Source organism: Hypomesus transpacificus, chromosome 22 (assembly GCF_021917145.1).
Source record: "Hypomesus transpacificus isolate Combined female chromosome 22, fHypTra1, whole genome shotgun sequence".
NCBI lineage: Eukaryota > Metazoa > Chordata > Actinopteri > Osmeriformes > Osmeridae > Hypomesus > Hypomesus transpacificus.
Genome location: NC_061081.1, coordinates 13,188,528 through 13,213,224, shown reverse-complemented (window position 1 = coordinate 13,213,224; position 24,697 = coordinate 13,188,528). Strand labels below are relative to the sequence as shown.

The window sequence follows — 24,697 nt, the reverse complement described above, 5'->3', positions numbered from 1 at the left end:
GGTAAGGCAATCAAGCCTGAATGCAATCGAACTATCTCACTTCTCCGAGAAGGGTCCAACTGCAGACCTCTCTCCTCAGGCCTCTCTCATCCAGGTGTAGCTGCAGGCAGTCATACATGCATACATGCAGATCAGTCATACCATCACAGCCTGGGGTCTGAAGAGAGAGGTCCGGTCTGATGCAAGCAATACCTTGGTATCCCGGATGTTGCAATCAAATACATTCTGGTCACACATTTTCTGGTCAAATATTTTCTGGTCAAATATTTTCTGGTCAAATATATTCTGGTCAAATTCCTTCGCCTAACATTTTTAGGATGTGAATTTGACTAATTCGAAATGTAGCATATTTGCTGAAATCGGAAATATTTACGGCTCCACTTTTTTGGGGCTTCTGTATTGTGTTTTGCCACGAAATTTGTATTTATTTGGCCTGAATTGGAAGGGGAAAAAACCACGATAGGTCTCATGTTGACTCAATTGAATAGGCTGTGAAAATGCCCAACCACCTTTACAACAGGTTGCAATAGAGGCGCTTGGGGGGAAATCTTGATAAATAAATAAAGTTGCAAACAAACAGCAACATGGGTTTGCTGTCCTCTACTGGAATAACTTTGAACTGTTTTAGACGCTTAAAATGAACACCTAATATTACCGCGATCAGATTATAGATATGGCAGTTTTATATAGCCTGATAACCGTTTCATTAGGTTGGTTGTCATACACCCACGTTTAATACGATTTCCATTTCCGTTTAACATTGCATATGGAAAGGAAAATATAACAAAATGTGGAATGTTGCTGCCTATTCAATGCACATCAATAATTAATAAATAATTGTTATAAATGTTTAGTTGTGTGTAGGATATCGTAGCCTACAATGTTGCTTCTCCAGAAAATATGCCAGTTGCGTAGTTCACCAACAGAGAGCAGTGTTACACACTAATGTAAGCCTGTGCTTGTGCTCATTTGGTCGCTGTCTATTTGATCCATGTCGCTCACCAAAAATTATTTACTATTTAGGCCTTAAACAATGAAATAGTTTGAAATAAATATTAGATAAAAATATTAGAGGCACCATGATCATTAACATCGTAAAAGCATGCAACTGAGACACATGATTCAACTTCTACTGAGCTTCTGCATGACTAATGAGCCTTTTCACTAATTATAAATCATAGCCTATCTTGTGACGTTAACCGTAGGCCTATTATGTATTCCAATGACACGTGCAACCATAACACGAAGCTTTAATTGTTCAGTTCCTCGCTCGCTATGTGCCGTGCTGCTTCTCGTCCGGTGTGTTTATTTTCTCCTCCCTGCCTTCAGGGGAAAATTGAGAGGGAACCATGATGAGGAAGGGCATGCCTATCATGACACATTAGCCTAGACGTCTCATACATCCTTGGAACAAACTGAACAGCCTACTAAATTAATTTGTTCTCTCTTCAGCGTGAATGTGATGAAAGAACAATGCCAGTCTGGACACCGCGCAGCTGTCTGCAGTCCCTCACGAGGCACATCATTGCAAGCTCGAGCCTGAAGTCTGGCAGCGCCTTTACCGGTCAACAGGTGCTCGACATAGTTACAGGCCGTCGTTTCTCGACAGCCTCGGGATGACACGCCTAAACTGAACACTTAATTGGAGTTGACTCAGACGCTCAAGAATCCAAAATTACTTTTAAAACGCAGTGTGTACAAATTAAATGTGAAATATGTGGACAACGCTGTTAACAAAGTTAATGGAAATGTTTATTTATCCAATATTTTCCATCTTATCCACACAAGGTCCCCTGGGGTGAGTTTATGTCCATGCAGGATTGTTGCTAAATGCAGAATACACAAGATTTAAAGGGATATGTTACAGTATATGGTTCAATGCACTAAGTAGGCATAATATAGGCTACTTAATAAAATAGGTTTATTTATATATGTAGTCAGTGGCGGCATTTGTGTTTGCATGCAGGGTCACTAAGGTCCACCCAGCCCCCTGCTGCTGTCAAGTCGATGATCATTTGAGCCACTTCCGCGCATGCTTGGCGGAAATACGTCAGTTGTGCAAGCAATTGGGATTTACTGTACCAACGAAAATGCAATACATTTTGCAATGTAGGACAAAGTGGGAAGTGGGCTTTAAATGTAACGTGAAACACGTTTAGAAAAACGGTTTTAATTAGATCAAAGCGTGACACACGATGTCGAGTCGCGCGTTATGGAGTGAAGTATTCGAGATTGGACTAAACACCGACTCAGTAAAAAGACTATTCGTTCTCTGGATGGGGTTTGCTGAATTTGATGGATGGTTTCGCGTATAAGGCTAACCACAAAGTAAGATCGTATTCATCGTGGATTTATTAGTAAAATAATTCAGCGTTCGCTGCCACAAGTAGGCATGCTTAGTTTTTTCTTATTGTCCTATAGGCTACGCTATGTGACGACGTTAAAGCGTGAGGAGTTGCTACACATGTAAATGCTGTTTCTGTAAAATGTGTAGGCGATCCGTAACATCCATAAATGCACGTACAGCCGGTTTTTACTGTATACGTCTGATCGTGAAGGCTGTAGTGCGATGACGAACACGTTGCCCGACATGATCTATCTTTTGTCTGACAGTCGTTCTACTGCGGTGGACAACATCGCAACAAAGTTGCGAAGAAGAGAATTAACAAATAATGAACTGTAGCAAAGTAACATTGTCTTCTGATGTATTGTCATTCATATTCATCAGAAATGTTACAGTTCATGCATTGTAATTTATCTTAAATGTTTTTAAAGTGTTTGATGTAAACAACCTTCGTTCTTATGTTATCCTCTATCACATTGGCTTAGGTTGCAAGATTGTTCAAAATATCAGATCTACGTCCCTTGAGAGACGGAAAACATGGATGGGAAAATAAAACGCAGTCGGAGGTCAAGATCTCAAAGAGACCGCGTGCGGAGAAAAGACGCTATTGATAACGTCCAAAACCGGAGTCCCTCGTCTGGATCTGACCGTGGACAAAGTCCTTTCGGAAATAAGGCCCTACGGAATGACGGAAAACATACTAATTTACATCATGACCGCCCCACACGTCCTCTTAGGAAGAAGAGACGAGGTTCGGGGTGTCACGAGGAGGATATTATTGATGGGTTTGCCATCTCCAGTTTTTTGAGTCTTGACAATCTAGAGGTGAGTCATCTTGTCTTCTGTTTGTGGTTTAAAGAATTGAGGTATCTTATGTGTATAGTTAAGCTACATGGATAGGTTGTGCCATGGTTAGATGTTGACTCGAACTGTGCGATAGAGGCATTAACCAATCTAGGAACTTGATCAGGTTATCTTGAGCTCGTGTTTACTGTAAGAAATTGAACAAAGCAGAGATTAACAGATTTTTCAGATAGATGGAGCCATGTTTCAGAATGTGATCCAGTTGAGATATACTGTCCCGTTTTCAAAGAACCTGTGTTTGCACTCTCTGTCAGTCCCTCAAGTGGAATGACATGGTAACCCCCACACTGGAGTTAGAGCCCTCAACCTTATCTGTGAGAAACAGACACCAGGGAATGTTCTGAAGAAAGTCACAAGTTCTAAATAGATTCATAAAGACGCACCATTTTCTGTGATTCTTGAGTTTCCTTAAAGTGAATTGAATAGGAACTTATACAAACTATTAATAGTGTATTTGGAATACCAGGGGCGGTTGTTTCTCAGTTCCTCTTGCCAGATGGTGAGCAGTACAAAGAGACATGAATGGTTAGTGACAGTGAATGATGTTCTGCTGTAATGAGAAAGAGGTGATTCATAGTCTGACTGACTGGAGTCTTTATCCAGATAATCAATAAAGTCATTTAGATGGTGTTTCAGAAAACTAGCTTTCTAGACAAACTGGTGAACTGCATATGAAAGTGGGAAAATAAATTTATTGCGTTTATTTGTCAGAAATGAAGCGGATAGCAAGACGAATGTACAGTAGGTACGAGATTTGTTGTTTGGAAGCAGATTTAATCTGACACCAATGGGTATTGTAAAACCTGAAAGACATTAGTGGTTATCGTAACAAGATGCTCAGTATGTTTCCCCAGTAGCCTTGAAGCCCAGAAGTAACAATCTGATTACGTGATGATGTGTTGGCTTGGGTCCTGCGGCCGTCCTGTCAGGTTTGGCAAACACGAAGACAGGAATGGCTTTTTTTTTGTACTGTTGTTGCTTTTTAATATTGTATTTATTTGATCCAAAACAACATACAAATAGTGCATATAAACAGTACAGAAGAAGATGAGGAATCAGAAAGGGGATGGTTCTAATAGTGTTCCAGTGGTGTTGTGTGCATCTTTAACCCTGTTGACCCTGGACATGTTTTCAAGCTGTTGCGGTCAGTTTGGGAACCCCCCCCCGCCCCCCAAAAAGGTTTGAAAGACAAACTATCCCTACAAGGGAAACCTTGTTAGCGCTATAATGAACATGTTTTACCTGCTTGGCCTAGCAGCTACCACAATGAACTCCTTCAGTACCCTCGTAAATGAGTCTGTAATGGGAAAAGCTTCCAAATCCAAACCTTCCTCACCCAGTAATCCCATGTTAACTGAGACCCTATATACTCTAATGTCGTTATTTAGTTTCCAGCTGTCACTTCAGAGCCCCTTGAGGTTTATCCTTATCTCAACCAACTCATCCCTGTGAGATGGCGCCCCAAGGTCTCAAATGTACAAAGATCTTCATCTATACTTCATTAACAGCAATAAATCTATCAACACCAATGTGAAGAGAGTAAAACATAGTTTATAAAAGTACCATTCACAGATAACAGCAGAGGATGAATTAAGTTTAAATAGGAAAATCGCTTTATTCCACTCTCAGCTCAGTCTAGTTCAATATGTAAGATGTGTCAAATGTATGCATAGAATCACTAAGTGGAAATAAAAGGTCAACAACTTTTAAAAGTTTCAGAGTAAGCTCTACTGTGAGACGTGCAAAGCCTATCATTTATCAAGTGCGCCGAAAACAAAGTTGTTTCGAACCAGTAGCAGCCCTCGGATCATTATCTTCAGTCTTTCCCACAGATGTTCTGATAAAAAGCAGAAATACAGCCTATCAAGTTGAATTTTAAACGTTTCAAACTTCAATAGTGGTAGTTTTCAAGAACACAGCCTGTCAAACGGAATTTGAAATGCCTAAACTTCCTTTGACCCTTGTTTTTGTCAGTGAGAATCAAAGAGACAATGATCTGGAAAAAAAACGGGCCAAAACAGATAGGATATGGTCTGCTGATAAGTTGTTTTCATAACAACATAAGAAGGCATTGACAACATTTCTTTATGCGTGTCCATGTAAGTCCTTGGTCAGGGATCTCGCATGAGCCCTGCTTGGGTCTGTGTGTGGATGTGATAAGAGCTTGAATGAGACTCTTTGTCTCTTTGCACAGTGTTCGGTGCCAAAAGCCATGTTCCTTGTGTCTCTGGAGGGGGGAGAGGAGTGAAGAGAGAAAGGAGAAAGAGAGCAAATATAGAGTAGGCAGCTAGAGAATCAAAGAAACGCTACGGAGGAACAGTGACTCTCATTTAATCACACACACCCTTTTCTGTCTTGTTCAATTTTCTTCTCTTTCAAAACGGCAGTTAAGAGTCAAGGAACTCTCTGTGTTTTACCAGCTGCAGCCCAAAGGGACCAAGTCGCAGCTACCAAGGCACGGTGCAACAATAATAACAGTATCTCAACTACGATGTCTGTAGCATCTGCCCTCACCCGGTGAAACGCTTGGGAAAGCTCCGGTCCCCTTTTTATGATGACTGAGCTCCGGATTTCACCGGATAGAATTTCATTAATACTAAACCTGGGATTAGTCATTTGTAGAGCGAACTGTCAGACGGTTACTCGTGTTAGATATCCTGCCTCCGAACTGACGTTCCAACGCCTCACCTTTTCATAAATAAACGGACAGCGTTTGATGTACCAGCTCACTCCCCCTCCCCCGTCCAAGGCAGGCATAGCGTGTACACACACACACACACACACACAAACACACACACACAAACACACACACACAAACACACACACACTGAGAGATGTGATTTCATGCAGCCGCGTAGACTCACCTTGGTAGCGTGCCGGTGTTCACTGCTGTGTTCCACCCCGTGTCAGGGTGGTGTTTTACCACCAACGCCATCAACTCTATTTCCAGACGAGCTTCCATGTACGGGCCTACATACAGTATCGGTCGAGTGGGCCTGAATCCAGCTCCAGGCACGCATTGATTTATCTCTGTGTTCAGATGACTGTGTAGTCTGTGTTAGTGTCCACTCTCGCCCTGGTGATGAGGAGGAAGGTGGATTCTCAGGGCTGGTGATGAGGAGGAAGGTGGATTCTCAGGGCTGGTGATGAGGAGGATGGTGGATTCTCTCAGGGCTGGTGATGAGGAGGATGGTGGATTCTCAGGGCTGTTGATGAGGAGGAAAGTGGATTCTCAGGGCTGGTGATGAGGAGGAAGGTGGATTCTCAGGGCTGGTGATGAGGAGGAAGGTGGATTCTCTCAGGGCTGGTGATGAGGAGGAAGGTGGATTCTCAGGGCTGGTGATGAGGAGGATGGTGGATTCTCAGGGCTGGTGATGAGGAGGATGGTGGATTCTCAGGGCTGGTGATGAGGAGGATGGTGGATTCTCAGGGCTGGTGATGAGGAGGAAGGTGGATTCTCAGGGCTGGTGATGAGGAGGAAGGTGGATTCTCTCAGGGCTGGTGATGAGGAGGAAGGTGGATTCTCTCAGGGCTGGTGATGAGGAGGAAGGTGGATTCTCAGGGCTGGTGATGAGGAGGATGGTGGATTCTCTCAGGGCTGGTGATGAGGAGGATGGTGGATTTTCTCAGGGCTGTTGATGAGGATAGGTCTCAGGTAACACTGCTAAGGTCAGGTTTACCACTGCTGACTTCAGCTCCACGCACTGCAAAACTTGCACTGTAAGGTGGGTGTGCAATACGCACTTGTTTGTGCGTATGTGTATGCACACTTGTGTGTTTTCATACATGCATGTTTGTGTGTGTGTGTGTGTCCTGCAGCCCCCCTGGCCTTCGGCCCAGCAGCAGAGAGGCAGGAAGCAGGCCGGTTCAGACTCTGCCTCCATGAAGCCCTCTGTGATTTCCCTTTCTTTGTTTCCAAAGCTTGTCTGCTGTAGCTGTAAATAAACCTTCCCCCGTCAGCCCACTCCGCCTCCTTCACACAGGTCACCACCAAGCCTGCTGCCCATCCAGCCAGTTGTGTTCCGGAGTGGAGGGATGTAAAATGTGGTGTGAGTGACTGTGTGTGACCTCAATCCTGTGGCTTCATAATGACAGTTGGCCCCGTTTTGCGGCATACCGTTTAGTCCTGATAAGTAGGCCTATCCACTGTGAATGGTGCTGTTCCAATTTTAGAGTTCCAATTTAGAGGGTGAGGCAAATTATCTCTCTCTCTCTTTCTTACTTTACTTTTTCTTTCCATTCCATTCCACTCCCCACCCTCTCTTTCTCTCTCTGTTCCCCTCTCCATCATCTTTCTCTTTCCATCCCCCTCTGCATTCTCTCTTTCTCTCTTCCCTTCCTTTCTTGCCCAGGCTTCATTCTACAGGTGTAGTGAAATAAATGTCCGACAAATCTTCACCCGGTGCAAAGCCAAGACGTCACAGTGAATCAACTCAGAGGGAGAACCTTGTGCTGACGTCTAATTAGATCGTTTTAGCGCTTCACAGGATGAAAAGGCAGGAAGCTAACGCTAACTAGCAGTTATTGCAGATGGATCATCCAACCTGGAAAGTTATCATATTTCTTTGTTGCAAAACGGTGGCGGTAAAGGGTTAACGGCAAGTTCCAACTGTGACAGCGTGACAAAAGGATACAGCTCTTGACAAGAGGGAATGGTAGATTGTAGGAAGCTCCTAAAGTCCCTCAGCTGTGTGTCAGGCGTTGTCGGGAGGTTGCTCCACACACAGCAGGATCATAATCTCCAGACGGCTTCTCGCAGCATCTAGAGAACACGTGAGCTGTTCCTGTGCAACACAGTGTTGGCACTGAAGGTGCAGGCTTGATGAGACCCGACACAGAAGCCTGTCAGGCACACCAACGTTCCTCACTGGAACGAATGACAGCAGAATCACCCCTAGCCCTTTGAGTGTTACATTTTGTCATTTAGCAGACACACTTATCCAGAGCGACTTACAGTAAGTACAGGGACATTCCCCCCAAGGACACAATGTCATTTGGCACGGCGGGGAATCGATCCGGCAACCTTCTGATTACTAGCCCGACTCCCTCACCGCTCAGCCATCTAACCCCCCTGTTAGACCTACAGCTGTTGTTAGCTTCCACAGGCGAGCTGGGACGAGTCAGTCTGGATGTCTGGGGGCTGTTGAACATTTCAGAAGCTCTCCCGTGGTCGTCTGCTACATTATTCAGATGTTCAGATTTTGACAGAGTTAAGGCCATCCGGTCGCCAGATCCACAAAGTTCACACCTGGTATTCAGTATCCCAGTCTGTCAGATCAGATGACGACTGGAAGTGGTGTGTGTGTGTGTGTGTGTGTGTGAGTGAGTGTCTAATATACAGCTGGAGGCTGAGATGCTAACTAAGCTGATTCCCCAGCTAAGCAGTATGTGTCTTATCTGTGGATTTACAGCATGTAGATTACAGATTGCTGCGTGAACTGTAGCTAATGGACCCAACACCGCCATGTTTTATAGCATCAGCGGGATTGGTGCCCAGAAACCAGGGGTAGTATGAATTAACGCTTAACACACTGATCCATGGATGTCTTTAAATCTATATACAGAGTGCTTTTACGTTCCGTTTTCATGGGTCCGTTCCAGGATCGCCTGTGATTGCCGTGGCGATAAGTCACGTTAAGTGAGGGGGGGGGGAATCTCCCGTGTCCCGACCCGCGCTTGTAACACGTCTCGCGTTACGTCCGTCCGAGAGAGCTGTCACGGCGGCGCCGCTTGGTTAATGATTCATGGCGGTTATGGCAGGCCGGAGCAGCACTTACGGGGCGGCCATTAGCCGATTGCATGCCCTTTGCACTACTCCCCCCTCCCCGAGCGACGCAAATAGGATTTGAATAGCATAACCCCCCGCCCTCCTCCAGCCCCCTTGGATCTCCTGTCCTTTGTCAATGGGTTTTTGAAGAGTGTGTGGGGCAGACTGGTGAGAGCTGATAGCTTGGAGGCTTGTTCGCTGGAGGTCCCTGACGCCTCGTCATGTCTTTAAGGAGGACGACGGGGACAATCCCCTGACTGTTAACACTGCAGATTGCTCCACCAATGTTTGACATTTTGGGCTGTTTTGACAGTTGGGCTTGGTGGACAGGGTACTCCTATACCTGTGTACGGCCGCGGGGTCACACCAGTAACCTGGGGATTTAGCAGGGGTTATTAGATCCACTGTCTTGTACACAAAGCTAGGCTCCTTCACAACCCAGACAGAACCAGAATCCCCCCGGGTCTCACCTCGCTGACAGGAAAAAGGGCGTGTGTATTCGCTATGGTTATATTTCCCCCAATCTGTAATACGGGGCTGTTTTAATCAGGAGGCATGTTTCTACGCCCTCCGTACTGGTCTCCCAGCAGGCCCTGTCACGAGCCTAGGGCACCTTCCCCCAGCGAAGCAAACGGTGATTATTTTGATCAGTGTGCTCCGGTAACGACACGGGGAGAGGTGGAGAAACAGAACGAGACATTATTCAACACACTCTGCCCGGGCTTTCAGGGGCGCCATGAATATTAATATCACTATGGCAATGGCTGTGGAGATTAGCTCAAGGTAACACCGCGGCGGCGGCGGTTCTCCTCAGCGAGGGTGGAAGGCTGTGGAGGAGGACGGCGGAGCTCAGCAGGGGAAGTTCACCACACGTGCTAGCTGACTGGGATTAGCTGTGCTTCCATCCAACAGCAGGATAGCTAGCCCAACAGCCTCCGGGGGGGCCCCCCTCGGGGAGCGGCCGTGTTTGTGCCGTTAACACTCATTTTCTAGGCAGCTCCGTAATCGCTGAGGCATCTGTTGAGATCACCTGTGATTATTGATGCTGAGGTTCGGGTTTTTTCGAGGGGGGGTGGGGGGGGTGGTGAGCTGTGCTGTGATGGCAGGTGTAGCAACAGAACCCTAAGACACCCACCCCGCTCACCCCAGCCCCCCCTCACAGTCGTCCCCCCTACTGCCCCTCCCCCCAGCCCCCCCTTACAGTCCCCCCCTACTGCCCCTCCCCCCACAGGCTTTGGCTGTTGTCCAAGCAGGCTGGCTGAACGCGGGGCTCCGAGTCCAGACCCCACAGCCTGACAATAGGCAGCAGCTGTCCACCCATATTCTGTCTCATAGGCTGCCTCAAGGATATGACCTGAATACACATGCCCCGTCATGCCCTGGAGTGCACTGGGTGTCTCTTCACTTCTTTTGTCTCTGAGATCTGTGTTTTTTTTATCTTTTATTGATTTTCCTTTCACGACCTCTTTCCTTTGTGACTCCTTTTTTATGACTCATGTCGAAGCCCCGTCATCATCACACACAAGGTATTTGGCCTCCCCTCCTGTTTTGCCTTCTCTCCTAACACCTCCCTCCCTTCTTCTTCTCTCGTTTCCTGCTCTCTCGTAGCTGGCTCTGAGGAAGAGGACCAAGAGTCTGCGGCCCCACCAGGGGCAAGAGAGGTGGGAGAGGCCGGGGCAGGAGAGGCCGGGGCAGGAGAGGCCGGCGCAGGAGAGGCCGGGGCAGCAGAGGCCGAAGCCTGAGAAGGCCCTGGCCCCCGTAAACGGTTTCCACGGCAACGCGCCGTGCAACCCGGGAACGCCGCGGGAGGAAGAGAAGGAGCGAGGGAAGATGAAAGTCAGCGCGAAGAAGAACAAGCAGGTGAGGTGGTGGGGGGCATGGCCTGGTCTCGGTCAGGATGTGGGGGAGATGTGTGGATGTCTCTAGTGTCTTTGTGGGTGGTTTGTTTTAGGGTATTTTTCCTCTCATGCTGTATTGGACAGTTTTTAAGTGAAGTGTGATAGGAAAAGCAGGGAGAGAAAGAGAAAGACCTGCAGCAAAGGGCATTGGCCAGATTCGAACCCTGGCTGTAAGGCCTCAGCCTACATGGTACGCACACTCATCCGGTGAACTACCAGGGTACCCTGTGTGCCGCGTGTTTTGGCGTCTGATGGAGACCAGGTCACGAGTCGTCATTATAACTAAAGGTTCCAAGTTCTCTTGATCTTCCGTTTCAGATTTCTGTGAAGCCTTTTCAACACTATCTCTCTCTGAGGTGTTAATTGTAGAAACTAGTTTCTCAATAAAGTCTATCACTTTTTACAAAGCTTCCCATCAGCTGTGTGTAATCGCTTCACACAAGGCTGTCTGTCGTACAGGAAGTAAAGAGGGAGCCAAACAGGAAATGAGGTCCAATAAAGATCTGTGATGAGAGAAGACAAGCTTTGTGAGGAGCTTCCTCCTCAAGGCAGGATGTGTCTGGGTTTTCTTTTTGTTGTTGTTGAGAGAGAGAGACACACACACACTTCATTACCTAACGCCTATGCTTTTTCGTCTGAAACAGCTTGGCAAGATAAGTACTACCCAGGAAATACCGCTTTTTTTTTCTTTTTTTTTTTTTGGTAAGAGAGAGGTTCTCACACTCAATATCTACATCGCCGCTTTTTGTTTGGAACAGCTTGGCAAGATCAGTATTACCCAGGAAATACCCAAAGGATGCATATACTGTACACCAAGAACTTTGCTTCACAGTGGCCTGTGCTAGTTTGGGCAGCTCTTTTAATGGCTTGATCCAGGTTAGCAAACGTAAAACATGACACGCTAATCTTACAAAGATCTTAAAAAGAGAAAGAGCCCGTATTATTCAATTACGTTGTGAAATGACACACTGTATGTCTCTTAAGCTATTTAACACACCACCGTTCATGACGCATGTCTGATCAAAGCCAGAGACGTTTATTTACTAGTGTGGGAAAGACTGTGTGGAATCAAGGTTATGAATGTTGTTTCTGTTTGTCAGTGAGAAGAGTTCAGAGCAACTGTCAAGATCAAAGCTGATTCATAAAAGTCGTCAGGGTTTTCCAGGAAGTGTTACACAAAACACAGTTTTCCAGGCCTCCCCCTCGCTCGCCTATTGACGATGCATTTAGCCTACAGAGGCACATTCTTCCTGTGCTTTAACAGTCCATGACGTCAAAAAACCCTTTCAGATGAAGACACTCATGTTTGCTGTCGTCAAGAACCAAGGTTTGCTTTGCAAACTCGACATACACACGTGTATTCGAGCATGCAATCGTTTGACACACAGACACACACATACATGCACACAGATGCCGAGAGAAACTGACAGTGTTTCCTGTCTTGGACTAGCACTCATGACAACGTCCCCATTTTCCAGTGAAATCCTCCTGGTCATTCTGAGGTGATTTGTATCATCAGAGACAGCCGGATCGATACGACATTATCAGACGGTTCGTGGTTCATCACCATAGGCTGCTGAGCGATCAATCAATGTACTGTTTCTTTTTTCTGTTTGTCCTGAAACAATTTGCTGTGGCTTTGGGGGTCAATATCTGAGAAATAAAATACATTTACTGCATAGATTTTTTGATTCTGTCAGTCAAACTGTGCGTGTACTGTACGTGCGTGAGTGGGTGTCTACCTTTGGGATTTGGCACACAATCGAATTAGCCATGTATTTATGTGGACATAACTGAACAAACATCCATTCTCCGGTAGAGAACTGGGTCCTTGTGCTGTCTGTCGGAGGCTTCCGGAGTCTGGACAGGATCTCAGCTTGGTTTCAATCAGGTTAACTGTGTCTTTGAAACAGATGTCCTTTCTGATACTCTTCTGTGTTCTGCTAAAATGTCTCATGGTCGCCCTCTGCTGGTGAAAGCACAGTTAAACAGAAAAAGCGTTCCTCGTGGTTGAAACACGGTACACCAGTTTGAAGAAAACACCAATTGTGTGAAGATACGATTCTTGCTGTGATAAATGTTGCATATTAATGTATCCGCTTTTACCCAAAGCCTCGGTCAAATCTTCTACCACCTGAGCCATGCTCGTTTCCGTATAATCAGTCCTCCATGTGACCTTGTGCCGTTTACCAGGGAGCTAAGAGGAGCAGGAGCAGAGCTGAGGTCACCAGGTTGGTCGGTACACCCCAGAGAAGTAGCTCCAAGGACCCCCACAGCGAGGTAGGACTGCTACACCTCCCCTGCATCCCACACACATCCTAACAACAACAAATAACCATGGATTCATTGAGCTTTCATCAAGCAACGTATAGAGGGGGATTTGAACCGGCAACCTCTTGATCCGCAGTCAAATGCTCTTAACTTTTGCTACACCCATTCCCACAACACATGTCTTAACCCGATTTGGGAAAGCTGATTTAACTTCATAGAAAAGACAAGAGTCGGTCTCCTCAAGTGAATCCGACTCCTGTTTTCTTTCCACAGACCTCATTCTCGGGGCGGGGATATTCGGTGAGTTACCTCAGCCCTGTCTGCTGTCCGGACCCCTCCCTAATCTGACGGGGGTCAGACTGCGGGTTGGATTGAACCCTTTTACAAGCTAGTTATTTCACTGGATGACATTTAAGCTCGGAAATATAACAGATGTCAGACACTGGAATTTAGGATTGTGGGGTGTGCGTTATCTAGACATGTTGACAGTGAGCAGAGCTGGATCCATTAGTACTCGGTGAGGGTGGTGGTGTGGTTTGGGGGGGTGGAGGGGGGGACTAGGTTCAGTGTGAACTGCCTGGATGATGTACAGCTCACAGCTCTCTGGCCTGCGTCGTTGGATTTGATTAATGTTCCCACAGCAGTTAAAGGAACAGCTGTCACCATAAATGAGGTGACAGAATGAATGCAAGTTAGTCCTCTCTCTCTCTGTCTCTCTCTCTTTGTCTTTCTCTTTCTCTCTAACTCCATCTCTCATTATTTCTTGCTGTATCCCTCCCTCTCTCTTTCACTCTCTTTCTTTCCCTCTCTCCATCTCCCCCTATCCCTGTCTACTTCCCCCTTGTACATAAGATGTTGGGGAATGGTGACCAGATTAAATCTTCCCTGACGTGTGAACATGATTTGGAGGTTTGAGAGGACTCATCTAATGTTGGTTTTGCTCTTGTTTGCTCCCACAGTGTGACAGCGAAAGTGACCTTGACGACAAGGTAAGCGGATTTCCACCTGACATTCAGTCCTTGCGCGAGACTGCTCACGAACCCGTCCCGTCCTCAGAGGATATCGTTTAGGAACAAACGTTTCAGCGCATTTCACGATGCGTCGCAGGAAGAACACCTCAATCTTATGACCATTTATCCCTTACTGCATATCACCCCATGCCCTAGTCAGAGGGGGGGGGGGCATGTGAAAAGCAGGTCATGTGACATACCCGGGTAAGTTAACTTCCCAGCATTGTAGCAACATTGCCAGTATGTTGCTGCAACATTGTGAATCAGCAGGTTGGTTAACTCAGTGGTTCTCAATCCTGGTCCTCGGGACCCCCTGCCCTGCATGTTTTAGATATTTCCCTGCTCCAACACACCTGATTCAAATAAATGGGCCTGATAACGACCCATTAATTTGAATCAGGTGTGTTTGAGGAGGGAAACGTCTAAAACATGCAGGGCAGGGGGTCCCGAGGACCAGGATTGAGAACCACTGGGTTAACTGACCCGGTTAACCTGCTTTCTGGAATCCCCCCCTGGCCTGGCTTGGTTGTGTTGAGGGGGGTGGAGGGCCCCAGATGGCAGGCTAAGATGGGAGTCAGCCTCTCTTATTGCCAGGTCAGGACAGGGTAAACACTGAGGGCTCGTGTCTCTGTGGTGGTCCACTGACAGACACAGTGTCTGGGTCATACAGGAGTCAGCTGCTTGACTGGAACACAAGGTTGATACTGATAATAATAATATCAACATTTGGTTTGATAATAATAATAATAATAGTAATTACACTGTCTTGAGGCTGTTTGTCGTGGGATATGGTCTGTGTTGTTTCCTGTATTTGTGCAACGATACAGCCCTGTAGATAAAAAAACCTTCAACACAGAACCAGTTTACCTGGAGAGAACAAGTACAGGCTTTAGGCTTTATAAAGTGCTGTTTGACCGGAACGGTGAATGTACTGGAGCCTAGATACAATCAGTCATTTGAGTCCGATTGGAAACTCTGCATCTCCATGACAACGTATGCCTAACAGGGTCTAGAAGCCTCTGCCAGGTATGCACAGAGAAGGCCTACCTTTACACACGTGGCTTTGAACGGTTTTGACAGTTTGAATCGGGTCGTTCAGAAACTGCTTTAGTCCGATGTCACAGGGTAGCTTAGTTTGATCATGATCTTATTGGATATCGTTGGCCTCTGTGGTGTATTGGAGCACGCCCAGTGAGGGGCACATAGACCGGGGAGGGAGTGGAGAGTGTTTTAGCGCATCTTATGTCACAGCTGTTGAGGGATTGAAGCCACTTTAAAGTGTGTGAAATCAGCGTCGCTCAACCTTACATTGGGGTTGGTACAACTGATTCCACGTTATGAGGAAAATCCTTAAACTGTAAGTAGTATTTGGATCGCAAGTGCACTATTGTATCAGAGTAGGGTAAAATAAATGACAGTAACTTTATAGTAATAATTATTTCCTTTTTTCTTTTTTTCTCCAGGTCTCAGGAGTTGATGCAGACAAGCTGTTCACGTTACGGATAACGTTTGGTAAGAATTCTATTTTTATTTGGGGGTATTACTTGCTTCATCATGACATAAAAGTACCTTCTCCTAACGATAATAATAATGTGCAACCGTAGATGCTTAAGATATGCTGCTATTGAATTTTGTCTGGACAAAGATGCAAGTATAGAGACCTGTTATTGTTTGCTGTATGATGTATTGTAAATGAAGCTGAAATGTTACCACCAAATGTGAGTGAGCTAGGCAGAGTGACATGCTGTGGTGTTCACACATAGCTGAGGCGTTGCCTAGTAAGGGCAGTGGATCATTCCCACTGTCTTCAAAAGCACCACATCTTCAACCCAAAGCCTGTTTGGACTATGTGGTCACATTTCTCTTCATTTGACCTGCATAACCATCCCTGATGAGCGTATGCACTCGCTCACACACACACCCCACAGACACGCACACACACACACGCTAATCCCAATGGCGGTGAGAATCTTTTCAAGCTGAGCCAGGAGTTTAATGTGCCTTGTGAAAGCGATTAGAAGGTTTCTGTTAACTCTTCCTGTCCTCAAGCTGCTTGTGATGGGCTTATGAGAGAGGCATTTGTTTTAGGGAGTCTTCTATTGATTCAGCTGGAAGCTGACTGGCATTCAGGCAGTTTGAGCATTATGGCAATATGCTGAATACACGACTCTCTCCCTTGCCAACAACCCCTTGCCCATACCACTAAGACAACCAACGTTTTCAACTGGTTTTGTTTTCTTCAAAAATAGACAATTTATTTTCAATGGTGGTAGAGATTGGTTAATTACTCTCTGTCTTTTCTGTCTCACTCTCTCCTTCTCTCCCCCCCACCTCTTTCTTTCTGTCTCACTCTCTCCCCCCTCTGTCTCTCTCTCTCACCCCCATTCGTCCTTATCTCCATCTTCTTCTCTCTCTCCTCTCTCTCTCACCCCCATTCATCTTTCTTTCTCCTCCTCTCTCTCTCTCTCACCCCCATTCGTCCTTCTCTCCATCTCCTTGTCTCTCTCGTCCTCTCTCTCTGTCACCCCCCCCACCCCCGCCTCGTCTGTCTCAGAGTCTCCAGCTGACCTCCAGCAGACACCAGAGGTGTCCAGCACCACCACCTCCTCCAGGGTGTCGGGCCTGCAGCGCAGCCAGGAGCAGATCAACGACACTCCCTTCGCCCGCCCCGCGCCCAGCCCCAGCCCTCGGCCTCCCGGCGTCCCCGCGGCCCCTCGCACCCCCCCCCTGCTGCCTGTGTGCGTGAAGAAGGAGCGGTCCTCCCCCAATGTCCCCACCCCCCTCCAGACCCTGCCAGGCCTCGCCCAGATCAAGAGAGAACCTCAGGTCCCCTTCTCCCATCCGCAGGCCCTGTTCTCTGGCCTCCACGGCAGGTAACTTGCGCACGGTCCCACTGGTGCCACCTGCAGGGTGACAGGTGTCATAGATGCATAGTTGTAGGGATACGTGAAGGCCACTCTGACATTGTTTGTAGAAAAGGGCTATACGAATGAATTTTGACTGGATTTGATGGTGGACTGTGTGTAGTGTGACAGGTGTCATGGTGGACTGTGTGCGGTGTGACAGGTATCATGGTGGACTGTGTGTGGTGTGACAGGTGTCACGGTGGACTGTGTGCAGTGTGACAGGTGTCATGGTGGACTGTGTGCGGTGTGACAGGTGTCACGGTGGACTGTGTGTGGTGTGACAGGTGTCACGTGGACTGTGTGTGGTGAGACAGGTGTCACGGTGGACTGTGTGCAGTGTGACAGGTGTCATGGTGGACTATGTGTGGTGTGACAGGTGTCACGTGGACTGTGTGTGGTGAGACAGGTGTCACGGTGGACTGTGTGCAGTGTGACAGGTGTCATGGTGGACTGTGTGCAGTGTGACAGGTGTCACGGTAGACTGTGTGCAGTGTGACAGGTGTCACGGTGGACTGTGTGCGGTGTGACAGGTGTCACGTGGACTGTGTGCAGTGTGACAGGTGTCACGGTGGACTGTGTGCAGTGTGACAGGTGTCACGGTGGACTGTGTGCAGTGTGACAGGTGTCATGGTGGACTGTGTGCAGTGTGACAGGTGTCACGGTAGACTGTGTGCAGTGTGACAGGTGTCACGGTGGACTGTGTGTGGTGTGACAGGTGTCATGGTTGACTGTGTGCAGTGTGACAGGTGTCACGGTGGACTGTGTGTACTGTGACAGGTGTCACGGTGGACTGTGTGTGGTGTGACAGGTGTCACGGTGGACTGTGTGCAGTGTGACAGGTGTCATGGTTGACTGTGTGCAGTGTGACAGGTGTCATGGTGGACTGTGTTCCATCTCTTTCCTGTCTCTGCAGTCACGGCAGCAGTTTGGAAAGCTCCCGCAAGAGGCCGCACCCTCGGTCCCCTCACCTCGGACGCCACTCCTCCCCCTCTCCCGCCCTGCCCCTAACCATCACTGAGCTTCCCGCCCCGCACTACTTCCTGTCCGGCCCGGGCCATCGGCGGACGACGGCGGCCATGTTTCCCAGTCTTTTGTCCCTCCCAACTAATGGCATCGGTGGAAACCCAACCGGCAGTGGCTACTCTGGTAGGAAGTGTGCATGGCTGGGGGAGGGTGGTCAGGGTGGGGTGGGGTGACATGTTTTGGGAGTGCTGATTTGAGGCATTTATTGTTTGCTTGATCTTTGACCCCCCTCGCCTCTCCCCTCCCCCCCTCTCCCGCAGAGCATGACCTCCTGCGCCAGGAGCTGAACAACCGCTTCCTGGCGCAGAGTGCCGAGCGAGGAGGCGGTGCCATACCGGGGCCTGTGAAGGCCCAGTACCACCAGCACACTCACCAGCACCAGCACCAGCACACCTTCACGCCCTACCCCCCCTGCGGACCCCCTCCTGGCATTCTGGGCACGCCCTCCGCCCCAACCATGGGTCGTACCGCCACTCTCAATGTAAGTAGCCTTTGGATCACTTTCCCAACTCGCGTTCGGGTTTTCCAGGGGTTTGGTTTGGAAACCTAGAGTTGAGGTTTTACATGAGGGCTGTAGGAGAAATTATGTTATGTCGCCGTGCTTCAGCACGTTTTTTTTTCAGGGACGTATTTCAACATATCAGATGTAATGTCTCCTCCCTCACAGACACGTCTGGGGGTCTATGAAAGCTTATTTCCACCCACCAGGGGACTTGTAAAAGCTTTTCTAAGGAGAGAGCGAGACGCTGTAACAGCTATGACACGACACTTCCACAGACAGCTGAGCATAGGTTGTGTAAATGGAGTTTTGACACGCTCAAAGCTGCTGTCAGACTAAACAAATCTGGTGCAGGACAAAGGCCTAGGTCGTTAAGGTTCTTTTGATGGTGGGTAATTGCTCATGCGAGACTATGCAAGCTTTGGCAGGGTTCTAGCCAAGTACTTAGAAGTGCACTCTTTGTGGTTGTTGTCCGACAGTTGGAAAAGTATCCCGTCAAACTGGAAAGCCCGTATTCAAATGTAAGTGCACATGTTGTTTCCTTGTTAAGCTGCCCCTATTTAGCATAAAGCTTGTTCACATATTCTAGGTTAAACTATAGGTTAAATTGTTTCATTTTATATCTCGTATTGTCTAGTCTACTTGTCTGCACTGTTGGGGAAGCCGGAAAATGAAGAATTACATTTGAAATAAATACAATTTAAAAACTATAAATACTTAAAACGTAAACATTTACTTGCACATGGTTTAGAGCAGGGGTGTCAAACATACGGCCCGCGGGCCGGAACCGGCCCCCAAGGAGGTTCGATCAGGCCCGCAGGATAATTTGAAAGTGGAAAAAATGCATAAAAGACATGGAATTAATATTTTTAATTCGCTGCAATTCATGGATTATCCGCTAAGGGGCGCACTCTTTCCATCAGAGTAGAAGACAAGCCGCATCACTGAGACAGACTGAAAACAGCAGACGGTATCAATTAATACCTTGGTCTCTACTAGGGATGGGCGAACGATGCCTTGTAAAGCTTTGGTGGTTTCTTCCGGATTGTGCCGGCCCAAAGAGCCGAACTATCGGCGCTTTGAAAATGAACAGCGTCATCTAGCAGCCGTTTAAACTGGCTGAATGAGGTGTAGTGGTTGTCTCCGACGGTAGACTACCCTACGTTATTCAATATTTAATTAAGGCTACATGTGTTCATTTTGATCTGATATTAGTGCTCACACATTAAAATGTTGTGATACATCCGTAGGCCTTTAGAATTATGTCATTTTCTCACAGTAAAAGTTAAAGAATATCGTACGAGATTCACTGGACTGGGGCGCGAACTTGGGATCCCAGATTCGCATTAACAATATGTAGTCGTACAACGCTTTAACCAACTACACCACCGAAGAGATCATTACTTGTTAAAGCGGTTGGACGGACTTTATACGATATGGTCTTTATATCAATTAAACTAGATAACACAGAAGAAAGACATGATATTTTGGTTATTTATAGCAGAGTATGGTATAATTTTAATGGTCCGGCCCACTTGACATCTCCCTAGGCCGTATGTGGCCCACGATGCGAAATGAGTTTGACACCCCTGGTTTAGAGTATCAGCCGACCTCTGACCGACTATCCGAAGTGTTTAGCGTGCTCCAGTATGACTTCCTGTGGTGCATCCTAGCTAACCTTGGTGTGGTCTTGTCTAGCTCTTCCCTCCTTACCCCTCGGGGACGGCAGGCATGCCCGCTCTGCTCCCTCACACAGCACCCTTCAGCTCTCTGCAAGGAGCCTTCCAGCCCAAGGTCCTAGCCTCTCATTCCTTCCCTGTCCTTGTCTGTCTGTGACCCCGTCTGCCTTCGCTGTCTGAAGCAGTAGTTATTGCAGTCGGGCCTACCTCTTTTAGAAAAAAAATCATTTTGTGCCACCCCCCCCCAATTAAGATATCATTGGTAGTAATCCCCCCTCCAACCCCAAAGTTGGTAGATCAAACCCCTCTCCCCGGTGTTTGGAACCATTGGTCTAATGTTTACAACGTTCTACTGTTTACAAAGCACCACGACAGCAGCATCATAAACATGTGACCTTCATGTGTCTCCATGTAGGCTAATCCTCTGGACGTAGTGCTGAGACCAGGAGAGATGCCTCAAACTCTTCCTAGAGTAGGTGTTCTTCAGCCCCGGCGAAAGTCTTATCTACTGTATTCCAGTTTTTATATAAAATATTGAACCTAATGTCCTGCATTATTGTTTTATTATTACAGTAGATAAGGTGCAATGGTTTATGTCCTCTCTCTTATCTCTCTCTTATCACTCTTTCTCACAGATATCTGATCCATTCAGAGCCTCGAGCAGGGTGAGAGAACATATATACATAATTGACATGCAATTGTTGCCGCATATTTAATAATAAAGTACATGGCTATGAGTTTGTATCTTCATTCAGTTTTATGATCTTTCAGAAGCCTGGGAAGTGGTGTGCAATGCACGGCCAGGTGGCCTGGCAGATCCACCACCACCAGCAGCGGATGAGGGTAATCCTTCTGCTCTGACTAGAATTCTAGAACCTACAGTATGATTCTATTTCCTCTATTCCATTGTCCCGTTATCATTCCAATGAATGACCGCTTCAAACCTCACTTCCTTGCCTCCTCGCTTCCTCGTTGACCAACAGCACATGCGCTTTGATCCTGGGAAGATGAGTGTGAAGCTGGACCTGTTCAGCCGGCCGGCGGCAGCAGGTCCACCTCCAGGGCTGCCCTATCCCCAGGAGATGAACCGACCCCTGTTCCCCTCCTCAGGTCTGTCCCCCTCCTCCACACACCCACTAGCAAGCATTTTGTGAATCGGAAAGGCGCTAGATCATAAATCACAAATGGTACAGTGTAAATATGATAAAATCATACATTTCGACAATGTATGATCAAATCGACAATTCAACAAATCAGAACTCGTACGGGGGCTGAATCCCAGCTGAAGTGCAGGGGTGAAAGTTCGTGTTTTAGCGCAACTACAGGACATCAGTCCCACGCTGCTCTGCTGACTGACGCGTCCTCTCTTCCTCAGGTCTCTTTCCCATGTCCCCGTTCAGCAGCCCGTACCACCACCCTCACTACCTGTCTACAAGTCATCTGCCCGGTAAGTGCTAAAGAAACTCAAATGTGCTGAGGTCAAGTAATCAGGAAGTTCATGGTCCATCGGAATAATGTCAATTTTTTGGCTGAAGACTATCTCAGGATGTGATCCATCAGTCCTTCCATGTACTTACCGTTGCACCCATTTAGGAGAAGATACTGATATTTTCCTGCACGGCACAGTAGGTAAAACAACCACACTTCTGCCTCCCCTCAGATCCCTTCAGTCGGCCCAGTCCCTATGGAGGCTTTGGAAACGTGGCAAGCAATGCCTTTGGAGGGCTGGGGGCCCCATCGAGCAGCCCCTACGGAGAAAGGCAAGGCCATGGGTTGCCAGGTTTTAACGCCCCCCCTCATGATGGCTGGAACCGACTGCATCGCACACCACCCTCCTTCCCCACTCCACCAACGCTGTCCAGGCCTGCGGACTTGGAACACAAGCCAGCAGGGACCAACAGCGAGCAGCGGGAAGCCAAGAAAAGGGATTTTACCGCTACCAGAGAGGAGTCCGTCGGAGACAGGTCAGTGACGTTCTGAAGGGATTTCACCGAAGAAGGCATTCAGGAGCTTGTTATCTTTGTCTAATCTTTTTTTAAACACTATATCTCAATTTGAATCTCAGCCAGAATCTCTCTATTCCACCCAGTAGGTCCTCACAGGAAAGAAAACCTCAGCCCAACCAATCGTCCTTCACCAGCTACCAGATCAGCAGTCTGATTGGTGGAAACAGCATGGACAAGAAGAAGAGCAGCCTGGACCAAGGCCCTCAGGCGGAGAGAGTGACAAAATTGCTGGGGAAGGTCCAGATTAAGCAGAGCTCCTCTCCGGGGCCAGAAGTGCAGAGTCGAGGGCCTGTTGACCCCTCCACGACCCCCACAGTCAAGCGCCAGTCTCCCTGCGAGGCCACACCCCCTCTGAGGGGCTCTGTAAATATAAAGCAGGAACGTAGAGAAGAGTTGGAGCTAATGGCAGGGACGTCTAACATGACCCTCTTGATGCCCTCGGTTCCAGCCGTCTTGGCTCATCCCCACTCCCAGGTTCCACACCCTTCGAGGCGCAACTCCTACCCCAATTCAGGCATGTTTCAGGGCAGCCACCTACCTCACTCTCTGCCCCTCTCCATGGGTCCCTTGCACTCAATCAGTAGTCTGAGTGCACTGGAAAGAGCACGGGTTCAGCCCTTCATGGACGTCCGAGAGCGGGTGCCCTCGCACCTCCCGGCCCAGTGGGAGCCCCTCCGCGACCCGTACAGAGGGCTCTACCTGCAGAGCCAGCAGCCCCACTTGACCTTTGACCCCGCCCGGGGCCACAGGCAACGAGAGGCCCAGCACCACATCCAGGACAGGCACCGGCAGGCGGAGGAGAGGGCCAGGCTGCACCAGCTCCAAGGCTCTCCCATGGAGGGTCACCTTGCCCACACGCCCACCTTCATGTCCTCCTTGGGCGGGGCCGTGTACCCTCGTCTCAGCCCCTCAGCGCCGCACAGCGGACACCTGAACAGGACTCCCCCCACCGCTACCCTCAGCGCTCCGCCGCCGCCACTTCCGCCGCCTCTGGTTTCTACAGCAACGCCCGCGGTGGGGGGGGGACCGGCAACTCCCAGGAAGACCACGCCTACAGGAAGCACGCCAGCCTCTGGGGAGCTCGCTCCGTTGGGCACGGCCAAGCAGGTGGAGGCGCAGTAAAAGGGAGTTGTGACATTACTGATGAGACTGGGATTCTCTCATGCACACGCACATAAATACATACTGTACATACACATATATCCATACACACACACACACACACACATCACCTGCTGAGATAATTGGGTTAAAGACTCCAAAAGCTACGTAGAAATAGCATAATGTAGAACCGCAAATTACAGCAAGTGAAATCTCTGAAGTAGTTCTACTTTAAGCCTGTTGAATAAGTAGAGTTCCTATAATGTTTTATGTTAAAATATATTGGTATTTGATAGTAATATATGATGTTTTTATGTTTATAAGATTTTTATGCCCGTTCTGTGTAAATAAGTAGATTTTATGAATTTGTACATTTTGATGTTGTTGAAAACAATGCCTTTTATTTTTGTGTATGTTAACACCCAAAGTAAATTATTTATCAACTAGTAAACAATATGTTATATTCGCCCTAAATTAGTTCAAATTAATTTAACTGTTATTCATGCTTAAATACTGTTAATTACAACTCTGTACATGTACATATAACGTGTCCTTTGTTTTTAAAGTATGTCTATTTAAAAGAAATACAGAGTTGAGTTTTTTTTAAGCCTGCTACATTCTACAGCACTTTTAATGTAAAATGGCTAATGGTTTGACGGAGTTCATTAGATCGACTCTTACTAAGGCACCTCTTATTTAATTCAGCATTTACTGTGTTTATGACCTGTTGGCCTTTAAATCACCTTTCTTGACCAATCTGATGCTCGGTTTGAACTTTAGCAGATTGTCTTGACTATGTCTACATATCTAGATGCATTGAGTTGCTGCCATGTAAACGGCTGATTAGATATTTGTATAACAAGCAGTTAAACTGGTGCACCTAATGAGGTGGTTTATTCAAACAGTAAAACAAAAGTTTATCAAAGCATGCTTGATTTTTTAAACCAAAAGGTATTGTGTTTAGAACAGTATTCAGCTTTTTATGAATAGTATACCCTTTAATTATTGACTATATGTCCAAACATCTCAAAGAGTAAGGAATGATTAACATTAATCCTGGACCAGGAATTAATTGAAGTCCTGTTTTTTTTTTACACTCTCCTCTACAAGTGTGTCGGCACAAGGGATTAGGGCTTTGGGTTGTGGCTGATCTACATAAGCATCTTGAGTACACAATCAACATTGCTTGCACTCCCTGGCCATGAAGGGAAAAGGCCATTGCAATATCATGTTCAGAGGGTCCTGACTGCATTATATGGTCAAATTGAGCCTACCAATGTCTTTTTCTGAAAAGTATGAAATCAGAAAATACGGTTTATGATGCTCGTT

The 24,697-nt window shown here is 47.3% G+C and overlaps 1 protein-coding gene across 4 annotated transcripts; it reads left to right on the top strand.

The window, feature by feature from the left end:
* Positions 1–2,041: 2,041 nt before the first annotated feature.
* LOC124483806 (autism susceptibility gene 2 protein homolog) lies at positions 2,042–24,697 on the top strand. Of its 4 annotated transcripts, none has more exons than XM_047044342.1 (19): positions 2,042–2,386; positions 2,830–3,169; positions 10,584–10,835; positions 13,067–13,153; positions 13,418–13,444; positions 14,104–14,133; positions 15,618–15,666; positions 16,709–17,027; positions 17,974–18,206; positions 18,344–18,564; positions 19,062–19,103; positions 20,281–20,376; positions 20,677–20,733; positions 20,897–20,926; positions 21,033–21,104; positions 21,245–21,371; positions 21,637–21,708; positions 21,922–22,225; positions 22,351–24,697. In XM_047044342.1, exons 2-19 carry the CDS (start codon positions 2,882–2,884, stop codon positions 23,387–23,389), a joined length of 3,345 nt encoding a protein of 1,114 aa, XP_046900298.1. In that variant the 5' UTR covers positions 2,042–2,386; positions 2,830–2,881; the 3' UTR covers positions 23,390–24,697. The 4 variants fall into 4 exon arrangements, with proteins under 4 accessions (XP_046900298.1, XP_046900297.1, XP_046900299.1 ...); XM_047044341.1 differs by having other exon boundaries at positions 2,042–2,328; positions 22,351–24,696; XM_047044343.1 differs by having other exon boundaries at positions 2,042–2,328; positions 22,354–24,695.